At 44.8% G+C, this 11,575-nt stretch overlaps 1 protein-coding gene and 1 long non-coding RNA gene across 2 annotated transcripts in view; one reads left to right on the forward strand and one right to left on the reverse strand.

Moving 5' to 3' along the window:
* The first annotated feature begins 1,652 nt into the window (after positions 1–1,652).
* Positions 1,653–3,354, forward strand: insm1b (insulinoma-associated 1b). Its single transcript, XM_037695477.1, has one exon. It carries the CDS (start codon positions 1,791–1,793, stop codon positions 3,243–3,245), a length of 1,455 nt encoding a protein of 484 aa, XP_037551405.1. The 5' UTR covers positions 1,653–1,790; the 3' UTR covers positions 3,246–3,354.
* A 4,332-nt stretch (positions 3,355–7,686) lies between these two features.
* Positions 7,687–11,575, reverse strand: part of LOC119427487 — a 7,288-nt gene continuing 3,399 nt past the window's right edge. The window contains exons 2-3 of the long non-coding RNA XR_005187658.1: positions 9,937–9,981; positions 7,687–8,028 (exon numbers count right to left, since the gene is read on the reverse strand). This is a non-coding gene — a long non-coding RNA (uncharacterized LOC119427487). The remainder of the gene's footprint in view (positions 8,029–9,936; positions 9,982–11,575) is intronic.

The following is an 11,575-nucleotide window of genomic DNA, read 5'->3' on the forward strand; positions in this document are numbered from 1 at the left end:
GTGTGTGTGTGTGTGTGTGTGTGTGTGTGTGTGTGTGTGTGTGTGTGCAAAAACAAGAAGAGGAACTCGTTAAAATGCCATCAAAGCTTGGAGTCGCAACACACCACGACTAATAGACACGCACACTGAAAACCCATCAAGAATTAGAGCAGAGGCAAAATAAATAAACAAATAAATAAATAAATACAGCTTTAGAGAAAATATATTCGGATGAAATTAGGATTTAAAGTAAAAACACACACACACACACACAAAAGTTCATTATTTTTCAGTTCATTCAGAACAACTTCCATTCAAGTTTTAAACATCTCCAGAATATCTATAACTTGTATGTGAAGTGTTTGGTTAAGCTCTAATTGAGCGACATAACGGTGTGTTTTCCAGCAGGTGAGAAGGCACCGGGACACTGGGACCCATTGAAAGGAAGGCGCGGGCCTGCGGCTCAGCTCCGATTGTGTAATTATTTGACTTGGTCATACTGCAGCTTTATGCAAATGAGGGGAACAATGAACGACGATGGAGATTAATTCCTCCCTGGTCTGCTGACTGAAAGGGGGGGGGGGGGGGGGTCCTCTCTGCCAAGTGGTGCACATATAGGCCCGCATTTAGGCTTTGAAAAAAATAAAACAAATATAAAAGACGGGAAAAGTTTGTTTTAATAAAATAAGTTGTGAATTTTCACTGTTACTCCACAAGTTTGAATTCAATTTAAATATATATATATAATTTTTTGCTGTTTTTATTACAACTGGACACAACAAGAACACCAGCTTAATTTAAGTATGTGATGAATGCCCCAGCTCCAGCCCCCGGCTGCTGCCTTCTTTTGTCTGAAGCCCTGATTCCGCCCTGCACGCGCCGTGCTGTGGCCCAGATTGGGTCGTGAGTCCTGTTTCACAGTTAAGAGGTCAATTTGCCTTTGAAACGAAAAAAAAAAAAAGATATCCAAGCACAGGCAGACGTGGCCATTGTTCCCAAAGACCAGAGGGCTTTCTTATTACTTATGTATGCAGCGAGATGTCTGATTTATATGTCGAGTTAAACTGCCGAGACAGACACGTGCCCTAAAATCAAGAAACAAACCCTTTATGGTGTTTGTTCTGATGGAGGGTGACAAAACAGAATTGTTCGGTTCGCGCGTAAAAGTCGCGCGTAAAGCAGGAACAAACCAACATCCCAGCACCGGAAATAAAGAATCGGTGCAGACTTTTTGTCTGAGTTTGTCTCAGCTGATCTTAAAGAAGCTGATTTTTATTTCAGCTCGCCTTATTTCTAATATGATGGTGCGTGGTGACGGACATTTCCTTTTGGCAACTCCGAGGCCCCCCAGAGGAGAGCCACAAAGCAGTGGCACGTGTGCATTTGTGCAGGGGCCCATCAGACCGTAAAAGGAGGAGGGTCCCGGCGTGTGCCTCGGCCGGGGAGGGGCCGCGCGCACACATTAATGTAATAAACCGCCAGTGCATCTGCTGAGCTATCTGCACATCCTCCAACGAAATCCACTAAAGCCAGGCTCTGAGCCCTCCCACACCAAAATCCACTGGGATCTTGGTTTCATCCCATTGGTCGGGGATGCTGCGACAGGAGGGGGGTGAGAACAATAGCATCATTCCGGCATAAAAAGAGTGGAGCTATGCCTTGGAGACGAAAACATTTCAGCAACAGAAGGGTCGATAAACCGGGGAGATAAAGTCCCGAAAGCTTCTGGTGTTGCCATCTTTTCTACCAAACCTGGATACTTCACACTTCACCCACCGCCCCGAAGTGCCTTTCCGCTGTCACCCGCCAAGATGCCCAAAGGATTCCTGGTAAAAAGAAACAAGAAATCTGCACATGTTTCCTACAGGACTCGCTCAGATGAAGATGAGCTCCAGGAGCTCCCCACCCCAGTTGCCTTGCCGACTCAGGCGGACCCCTCCCCCGCCATGTCCATGGCGTCCAGTCCCGCCCGCGCCTCCGCCTCGCCGGATTTCACCGCGGCTGACGCGCCGGTGCCAAGGCTGGAGAAGCCGGCCCAGTTCGGCAATCCAGAAGCGGTGTGCCAAGCCCTCTACAGCCCCACCCGACCCATCAGCAAGGAGCACGAGCGGGAATATTTGGAGCGAAGTTTCAATCTGGGCTCGCCGATTTCTGCAGAGTCATTCCCCACGACCGCCTCCCTCTCCGGCCTGGAGCATCTCCTGTACGCGCCTGTAGACCTGAAGATCGGCACCAGCAACAGCAGCCGCAGCGGCACCACCAGCACCAGCAGCCTCACGGGACCAAACAGCCGGGTCTCCACCAAACGACCCGCGGATGGAGCGGAGCGCAAACTCAAACCCGCTTCCAAGAAACCCAAAGCCATTAGAAAACTCAACTTCGAAGACGAGGTGACGACCTCCCCGGTGCTCGGGCTGAAAATCAAAGAGGGGCCGGTGGAGATGAAGCCGAGGGCGCAGTCCTCCGCGGGGGCCAAACCTCTGGGCGAGTTCGTGTGCCAGCTGTGCAAGGAGGCGTACGCGGACCCCTTCTCCCTGGCTCAGCACAAGTGCTCCCGCATCGTCCGAGTCGAGTACAGGTGTCCCGAGTGCGACAAGATGTTCAGCTGCCCGGCCAACCTGGCCTCACACCGCCGCTGGCACAAGCCCCGGAGCACCGGGGCCCCCGCCACGGCCGCGCAGCAGCCGGGCATCAAGGCGGAAGTGGGTAAGATGCCGCCGCTGGGGGTCAAGTCTGAAGAAGCCAAAGAGATGAGTGACAGAGACAGCCCGAGTCCGGGTCTGTCCGAGTCCGGGTCTGAAGACGGCTCGTATGACTGCCAGTTCTGCGGGAGGAGGTTTAAGCGCCAGGCGTACCTGAGAAAACACATCATGGGGCACCAGGTGCTGCAGAAGAAGGTGCTGGAGGAGCACGGGTTTCAAACCAGCGACCGAGCAGCGGCAGAGCAGGCTCCTGTGCCTGCCCCTTCCTCCTCAGCATCCTCTTCCTCCTCCTCAGCATCCGCAGAGGACGCGTCAAACCAAAGCCCCCTGAATCTGAGCCCTGTGGACTGCCTGCTGTGCCCGGTGTGCGGGGAGAGTTTCACCAGCAGGGCCGGCCAGGAGCGACACCTGCGCCTCATGCACTCCTCCCAGATCTACCCGTGCAAGTACTGCCCCGCCACCCTCTACAGCTCACCGGGGCTCACCAGGCACATAAACAAGTGCCACCCCTCGGAGAACAGGCAGGTGATCCTGCTGCAAATGCCGGTGCGCCCCGCCTGCTGAACAGAACCTGTGCCTTTCATGGAGGAAGATCAGAAAAAATGAAGAGAAGGGAAGTGGCTTTGAGTTAGAAGAATTAAAAAAAAAAAAAAGTTTCTGCCATAACTTTAGGCCAATGAAAGGCAGGGCTGTTTGATGTTTAAGTGGTGTCTTTTCCATGCCAATCAGTGATTGTTGAATGCTCGTCTCTATATTCCAATAGGCCTATTTTGAGATTTTATTTCTCAAATTAGTTTATCAAGTAAAAAAAAAAAAAAGAATACAAAGCGTTAGTTTGACTGTTAAAGGGTATTTTTCTAGGACAGCACATCAATGATAGCTTCTAGACCTAAGAAACGTCTTGAAATTCTCAGAACTCCTGTTTCCCCCCCATGTCCTGAATTCACTGACCATGATGGCTCCATCTCTGTAGCTTTATGCCACTTTGTGAATGATGTGACTTTAGCAACTTTTGTCTTGGTGGAGGGGAAAAGGTGACTGAAGAATTCACTGTTTAGTAGAACCACAAATGCCTTTAGATGACAGATAAATCTAGTCTGAAATAGCCTACATACATCCAAATCCTGCTGTATAACTGCCTTAAGTCAACATAGATTGTTTTTTTTATTTTGATTGCTGGCACATATTTTATTATTAATATTATTGAAGATTGTTGCAATATTTTTCATCATATTTATTTATTTATTCTAATTATTTTATGTAACTTATTGTGATTTTTTTTCCCCCTCCTCCTGTGAATTGTTCTGGCAGTTTACATGTCGTACAGCCAAAATGTTCTGTTTTTTAAATTATTATTTAATTTGTTTGAATTTTTCTTAGTTGTGATAATTGTTGTGGGTCAGGTTTTTAACCTCGAAACTTTACAGCTCTTGCTTAAAATAAAATAAAATTTTTAAAAAAGAAACGTGAAGCTCTTACCTTAGAGGCAATCTTTTTTAAGGACAAGTTATTTTTCTTAAATGTTGGCTTTTATAGCGCTTTGATTGTATGTGCATATCGTTGGTGTCTATCAAAATAAAATATTTTCAAAAGGACACATGGCGTCAGAGTGAATGAACTTCCTTTAAAACACATTTGTTATTAGATAGTTGTTAAAACGCAACACTAGCTTATTATAAACTAAAAAAAAATGTTCAAAAAGTTACTTTTAAATTCTAAAAATTACATCCACAATTAAAAACCTTTATTTGTTGCAGAAATAGATCTAGATGACTTTTCAGCATATTCTTTTAAAAACTTTAGAAAAATTAACTTATATTTCTGAACTTAAAACTAATTGAACTTTAACACACAATCTGGAGGCCAACAGCTCGTCGACATCACAACCAAGACTGGAAAAAGTTACATTTTACTCCATACATCAGGTTCAAAAAGTGTGAAACTTTTATTATTTTTCTAAGCAAATCAATTAAATCATCCTTCCAGTGGAAGAACAAAGGTCTGGCTCATTTATCAGACTGGTTTTTCTGTAAATCATTGCTGCAGAGGCTCAAGAGACACGGTGCCACAGAGAAGCACTTAGAGCCTCATCATAAATTCCTTCTCTAATGCCACGTCAGGACAAAGAGGTGGCAGATCAGAGCTCACATCTGGAGCAGTAAAACATCTGTCCACTTCTGGAAAACTCAACAGCAGCTCGCTTTATCTTGGGAGTTGCTCCTTACGCATCAGAACTGTCACCTCAAACCTAAATAATCAGAAAAATAAACTAAACTTTACAGACTGGTTTTGTTTTACACTTTCGGATTAAAGTCAAACGAGCGCAGCAAACTTATAAAAATGGGGGTAACTCTCCTTTGAGGCGACGAGTTGTGAAAATGAGCTGCAGTCTAACATGAAACACAACAATCAGAGTCAGCCTGTTCTGTTGTGAGATATCTAAAGTCAGTGAAGCAAACGGTGCTGAGCCGAGTGAAAATGAGGCAACATTAGGATTATTTCTCAGTTTCAGGGCTCCAATTATGGTCAAGTGCTTTTCTAGCATCTGTATGTGGCCCAGGAGAGGCAGGGCACCTGTAGGTGCTGCGAGCATCGCACCTGAACCTCCTGGTGAGGTTCCATTACGCCGGCCTCGTCTAAGTAGGTCTGAGCAGCAGGGGAGACAGATGGGAGGAGGGTCAGGTTACCCCCGCTGCTGCCAGCACAGCCCGGCCAGGGTCAGAAAGCCCACAGCGACATCACCAGCGCACACATTAAAACTTTAAATCATTTTATTCAGCTAAAAACACAAAACGAAGCGTAGAATTTCAAAATGATTTAATGAAATGTTTCCATTTTCACATTTCTAGTGAAGATAGCAGGACTTCGGTCATTAAAAACAGTTTGATATGTCGACAAGGGGATGAAAATTTCAAGCATTTTTTTTTGCTCTTATCGGTACAAAGATTATATTACAGGCGTTAATAGATTTATATTAAAACGGGCAAAGGAGGCCCTCGAATTTGACACAATATACAGATTTCTAAAACTAGAAGAGGAAAACAAAAAAACAATCTAGGCTAAAAGTAAAATTCTTCACAATATAAGATGCACAATCTTGGTCCAAATATCTCCAGCGACTAAAAAGAACTGAACGAATCCCTTCGACAGACATTTTCTAAAACCTACAATCTTTACATGGACATCACGGATGGTTCCTTCGAGTGCCAGTCGGAGCCTATACGTTTATACATTCTTTAACTAACGGGTCTGTCGGACCTCTCGCTGTTTGGGTTCCTCGTGTTCTGCTGGAGGAACGAACAAACAAACAAGAGGAGAGATGTTGGCAGAAACAGGGTAAGGCATAGTAGTGCAACAGATGGGGATAGTGTTGCAGCTTGGGTGGAGCTCTCAGAGGGTGTAGTGAGTGTGTGCGTGATGGTTGGGGGGGTGGGGGTGGGGGACACCTGGCTACCATGACAACCTGAGCGGGCAGGTTGGAGGAGTGAGCACGCCGGCCTGCTTGTTGCTAGGAGGGCTGGTGAGAGTTAAGCTCTGGCATGCTACACCTGGACCTCCTCCTGCACCTCGGGGCCTCAGGACGCCACATGGGAAGAGCATCATGGGAAAAAAAAAAGTAGGAGTGTACGCCACTCAACTCAGTGCACAGATACAGGTGGAAAAGCACAGAATCACAATTCTGAATCCATCTGTTGTTTTTGTGAGAGGCACCAGACTCTGACCTTTAGAGATGCAGGGAGAGGAAAGCACTTTGTTTTCATCCGCTAAGGAGACGATGCCGTGCAGGTGGATCGTGTTTGTCTAAAGAACAAACGTAACTCGACAAAGTAGGTGCTGGATTAGTGGTGTGGGACTTCATCTTATTTTTCAAAAACAGACAGGCACTGCGAGAAGCTCTCTCAGTTGCATAAACACACTCAAACACACACACACACACACACACCAGTGCATGGATACAATTTTACCTGAGGCTCGGGTGGTTTTTTTCCTCTAAACAGCATGAATACATAAAAACAAAACATATCAAGTATAATCAGCTCTAATCCTATAAATCTATCAAACATATATAAAATATACAAGTTTAAAGCAACAAGAATCCTAAGCAGAACATTCAACCCGAACAAGGCAAGTGCAAAAACATTGGTCGGTTGGGAATGTTGGAATGTCGATGTTTTAGCTTCACAGGACAGGAAACTGAAAGCAGAGGAAAAGAGACAACAGGAACTTATCCAATTACCGGACACAAGCCCAAGTTAACGACTTCAGAAAACAATTACAAACACAGTTTTTTCTCGTTCCAGCAGAGTTGCATAAATCAAATCATGACAAAATCTATTGGAATTCATTTAAAAAGGAATATGAGAGAGGTAAAAAAAAAAAAATACAAAAACAAATCTCGTTTCACCTCGAGTTAGAAAGACGTCATCGATTGTCCGCTCGGAAAAGAAACACGAAAAAAAAAAAATTAAATTAAATCCCCGGACTGTGCGCAACTTCAGGGACTCCGTGCCCAGGTCATCTGAGCAGTAGTGCAGCGAGTACAAATCAAGCTGGGGCGGCGTTCCCCGACGCGTCAGTCTTTTCTTGTTTCCAGCGCGGGAACATGTTTCACAAACATTTCCCAAACTGGTGCTACAGGGCAGGACAGCGGCTTCATTCTGTCACTACCTGAAAAGGGATCTTAAGACACAAAAAAGAAATAAAAAGACAAGACATCTATACGTGGATACCACTCATGTGCAATTTTAGCACTAACAGCGTCATTCAGTGCTTCTTTACATTAAGTGTTGAATCAAACGAGACAAAGAAAGAGTAAAGTAGTCTCCCATTCCCTTACTATAGTAAGAACTTTGATTTTTCCAGTGCTTTGCGAGCGCTCTAGAAAATTAGAATTAAAAATTACATTTATATCACAGTTTCCATTAGGTACATAGTCATCCTATGCTGTCGAACCCTCATAGTTTAGTCTCATTGCTCATGCAGAACAAGGTGAAATGTAGCGGCAGGAATCATGGACAGCAAACTGAATTAAAAATGGCAACATGCTCCAGTTAAGTTTCACAAGAAACAACATAAAACGGATAAAAACAAGAACAATGTTTGCAGTCACAGCAGGATGCGTGGAGGTTCTTTGAGAGCAGATTAAAGGTTTCACTCAGAAGAGAGAAAAGAAAGGAGGAGGGGTGTAGCGCTCAGTTAGAAGATTTGCTTATAGCGCTTGCAGATCTGCGGAGTTTTCCTGAAACTCTCTGTTTGGTCGAGCGGGGCATGGTGGGAGACACCTGGTCGACGGAGTCTGTCGTCGTGGTATTTCCACCGTCTGTGCTCACGCTGCCAGTGAGAGATCCTGAGGGAGACACGGGGTTGAAGAAAGAAAAATGAGGAAAACAGATCAACGTGGTTAAATGCGACACTTGCACATGGCTTGGATCGAAGCACTGTACATCCCAGCATGCGTTGCCATGCATCCGACTCCTCATGAAACCAACATCGCCCAGTTCATTGGACTTTCACCCACAATAATCTACAGTATAAGCTACAAAAAAGTTAGGATTTGAATGATTGTTTTACAGAGATTAACTAAAATCATGAAACCTTGTAGAAATGACATGCTTTTTTTTTTTAACGCGCTGCAGAAAAGCAAAGCTTGTTAAAAGAGAAGCCAACTTCATTCCAAAGTTCTATTTTAGATGCTTATATGATGTAAACAGAGAGGTAACCTTTGAAGGTAAAAAGAAAGTATCCAGTTCACAGCATGATGGCAGAAGGCTTTGAATGAAAGTAAAATTACATATTACGCTCTTGTTGTGAATATTGGAGCCTTCCTATTGTCAAACCTCGTCCCTTTTCACAAAAAAAAAAAACTTCCCATCACAGATTACGAGATTTCAAACAGTAGTAAACTGGGAGGTGGGCATGAAATGCTGTTGAGGACAATCAAATATTGTGAACGTCGACTTACTCGCTGTGCGGCGCCCCTGACCGAATCCAAACTACGGGCCCCCCCGCCTGCCTCGAGTTTAAACAACTTTTCTGCTTTGTTGAGATGGCATCTGCTCGCCTATTTTCTTTCCTATCCTTTTATTTCCTGCCATTTTTCGGAGGCATCTCAAGTTGCAGCGGCTAAAAGGAATGGCAGATGGCGGGAGTAACAGACACAGCAGCACATTGGACACCGGGCAGCATCCAGCGCCGCGGCTCGCTGGGAGAGGAGGCCGGGCTACAGAAGAAACACTGGGAGTGCGCATTGTAAAGGGCTGCAGGGGGGGTGAAAGGTCCAATTGTAGATCCTTAAATCTGCATATAAATATAAAAAAGGCATGGGCTTGGCTAAAAATGTGGGCGGCCTTGTGAACACAGCAAATTTTGCATTCCTGTATTCATTCCAACAGTAAACACGAAACACATCCAGTGTAAACACTTATCGTGAGCTGAGGGGAATACCTACTGAACAGGCAGTAAAACATGCTGCACCTAACGGTTATAGCTCCCACTGTGGCACTAAACGACTCGTAGGTTCTCCCTTTGTAAGAATAAAATCTCCTAGTAGTGACTGTGAGGAAAAAAAAAATCCCCAATGAAGAAAAGAACACCGTGCCATCATTGTTTTTATTATAAACATACATGCTGCGCTCGTCACTCGGGCAAAACTTCTTAACGCTAGTGTTAATTCAAAACGGAGAGAAGAAGGGGAAAGACTGGGAGAGAAAGAAAACGAAGGAAGTCTAAAATGCTCCTGCAATCTCATTGGTCCCCACCGCAGCAGTTCAAACAAGGCTTTGGATGACAAAGACGTCTTCCAGTGCGGCAGGTGTTAGTCTCAGAGTCTGCCCCAGGCAAACAGGCACACTCCAACAGGAGGAAATGAAGAGGAGGGGTATGTGGAGGGATTGAGGGGGAGAAGGAAAGAAAGAGAAAAGTGTTTGCTGGGGGAAGAGATAAAGGCGCACCGCATGCAGAAGCGAGGACCAGAAGTGTAGCCGTATTGTTCATGCTGCTACTTAGTCAGGTGCTAATTGTCGCCACCGTGCATCGCTCTCAATTACCAGCCTGGCCTAAACAGTGGGACACCCCCAAATAAACAGCCTGGTTTCTCTTTCCTTTTGCATTTGTGAGAGCACTCAGTAAATGAAGCTTGGTTAGTACTGAATGGAAAAGGAGCATTTGGAGGGGAAACAGCCAGGATGAGTGAACGAGTGAAGGGCAAGTAGGCAGCCGGACCAAAACAAACATCCCGGTCAGACTTGGAGCTTACCTTCACAACATATAGCATTTGGACCTTTAAGTTATTTTTTTTAATCTATAAGGAAAAAAAAAACAGAATAGATAATCACGTGAGAAAAGAAGCGGACACACACAAAAAAACCCAAAATCAGCAGACCACAACACGACGATGCTGAGAAATCAAAAATCCTTCGAAGGTTTAATGGAGGGAACTCCAGGCAGCGTGTGTGGTGGTGAAGTTAGTTTCATTTTGAAGGTTTAAAGAAACATAAGGATGAGTTAATTAACAAGTGGTATTGTTCTGGAGGTGCTTCGATGTCTGATGGCACCTAATAACAGATAAAAAAAAAAAAACATTTTGAAAGCCAAAGCACAAACGGTGTGCAGTTCACATGGAAACAACAAGCTTCGAAACGTTTACCACCAATGTTACGAGTAGAGAAGTACTTAGGGTGAAAGAGTCAAAGATGCTGGGGCACCTCAAAGAGTTATTGGAGCTTTTATGTCGTTTTATCCAGAGAACTGTTGGTTTCTCCTGTGTGGTTAATCATTTTAAGAAGTACAGCAAATGACCAGAAAAATCACAAAAAAAAAAAAAAAAAAAAAACACTAAAAAGTGAGCAAGCAGTGCAAGGTGTAACAACAAAAACAGAGCGCTGATGATGGTGTTTGTGAGGTGGATGGGCTAGCTCATGCATGAAGCCATGATGCTGAATTGAAGCTGCTGTTGAGACTATAGAGAAAATAATAAACACATGAATGGATGATGTGAATTAACTCAGCTTTACAATGATTTGGTGACAATCTGGGGTTCCTTATTCATACAAATCAGCATGCAGGACTTGTGTATAAATACAAAACCTGTTATTTTTATACGAGGGCTAAATAAAGCAGACCATCGTTATTTGATGACGTCAGGCTCACAGAAAACTAAATGAATGGATGTTTGGCGTCATGCCGAGTGTGAAGGAAGCAGGCAGTCTTACAGTCCAGCTTGGCCCAGGGGTACTCCATGTCCCAAACCATCCCCGGCCAACGCCTGCACGCTGTCACGGAGCATGGATGACATGTTAGTGGGAGCAATGGGAGCCAGAGCAGGAAGGACACACAGACAGATGGACGGACAAACTCATGTAAACACACACTCTTCAGGTGGAGCACGTTTGAGAGAGGGGAAGATGGGAAGCAGCTGGTCAGCCACCACAGCCACATCAAAGCATGTACATTGATCAGCCACAACATTATGACCACAGAGATGATACTCAATATGTAATTTTATTGCAGTAAAAACAGTTCCAGCAGACTTCTAAAAGTCTGAGGCGGTCTCTGGTACTCTGCCCCAATACAGTAGTCCATCGCTACGTCGCGGTGCGTTTTTCGTGGACTCGCTCTATCACGGTTTTTCAAAATAAGATTGGACATGACACACAACTGGCTGACTGACGGACGAGCCGCACGACCGGCACGGGATTTTATTGAAAATAAATTATTTAAAATTATTTAGCACCTGTGTGCAGCCCAAGCTGCAGGAGAAGCTTCGTCATGCAGCAGTGGGCGTGGCTAAGAGCTCTTAGCCATGCCCACTGCATGCATGCATATCTATCTATCTATCTATCTATCTATCTATCTATCTATCTATCTATCTATCTATCTATCTATCTATCTATCTA

This window comes from Nematolebias whitei, chromosome 21 (genome assembly GCF_014905685.2).
Source record: "Nematolebias whitei isolate Nwh7 chromosome 21, NemWhi1, whole genome shotgun sequence".
Classification (NCBI taxonomy): domain Eukaryota; kingdom Metazoa; phylum Chordata; class Actinopteri; order Cyprinodontiformes; family Rivulidae; genus Nematolebias; species Nematolebias whitei.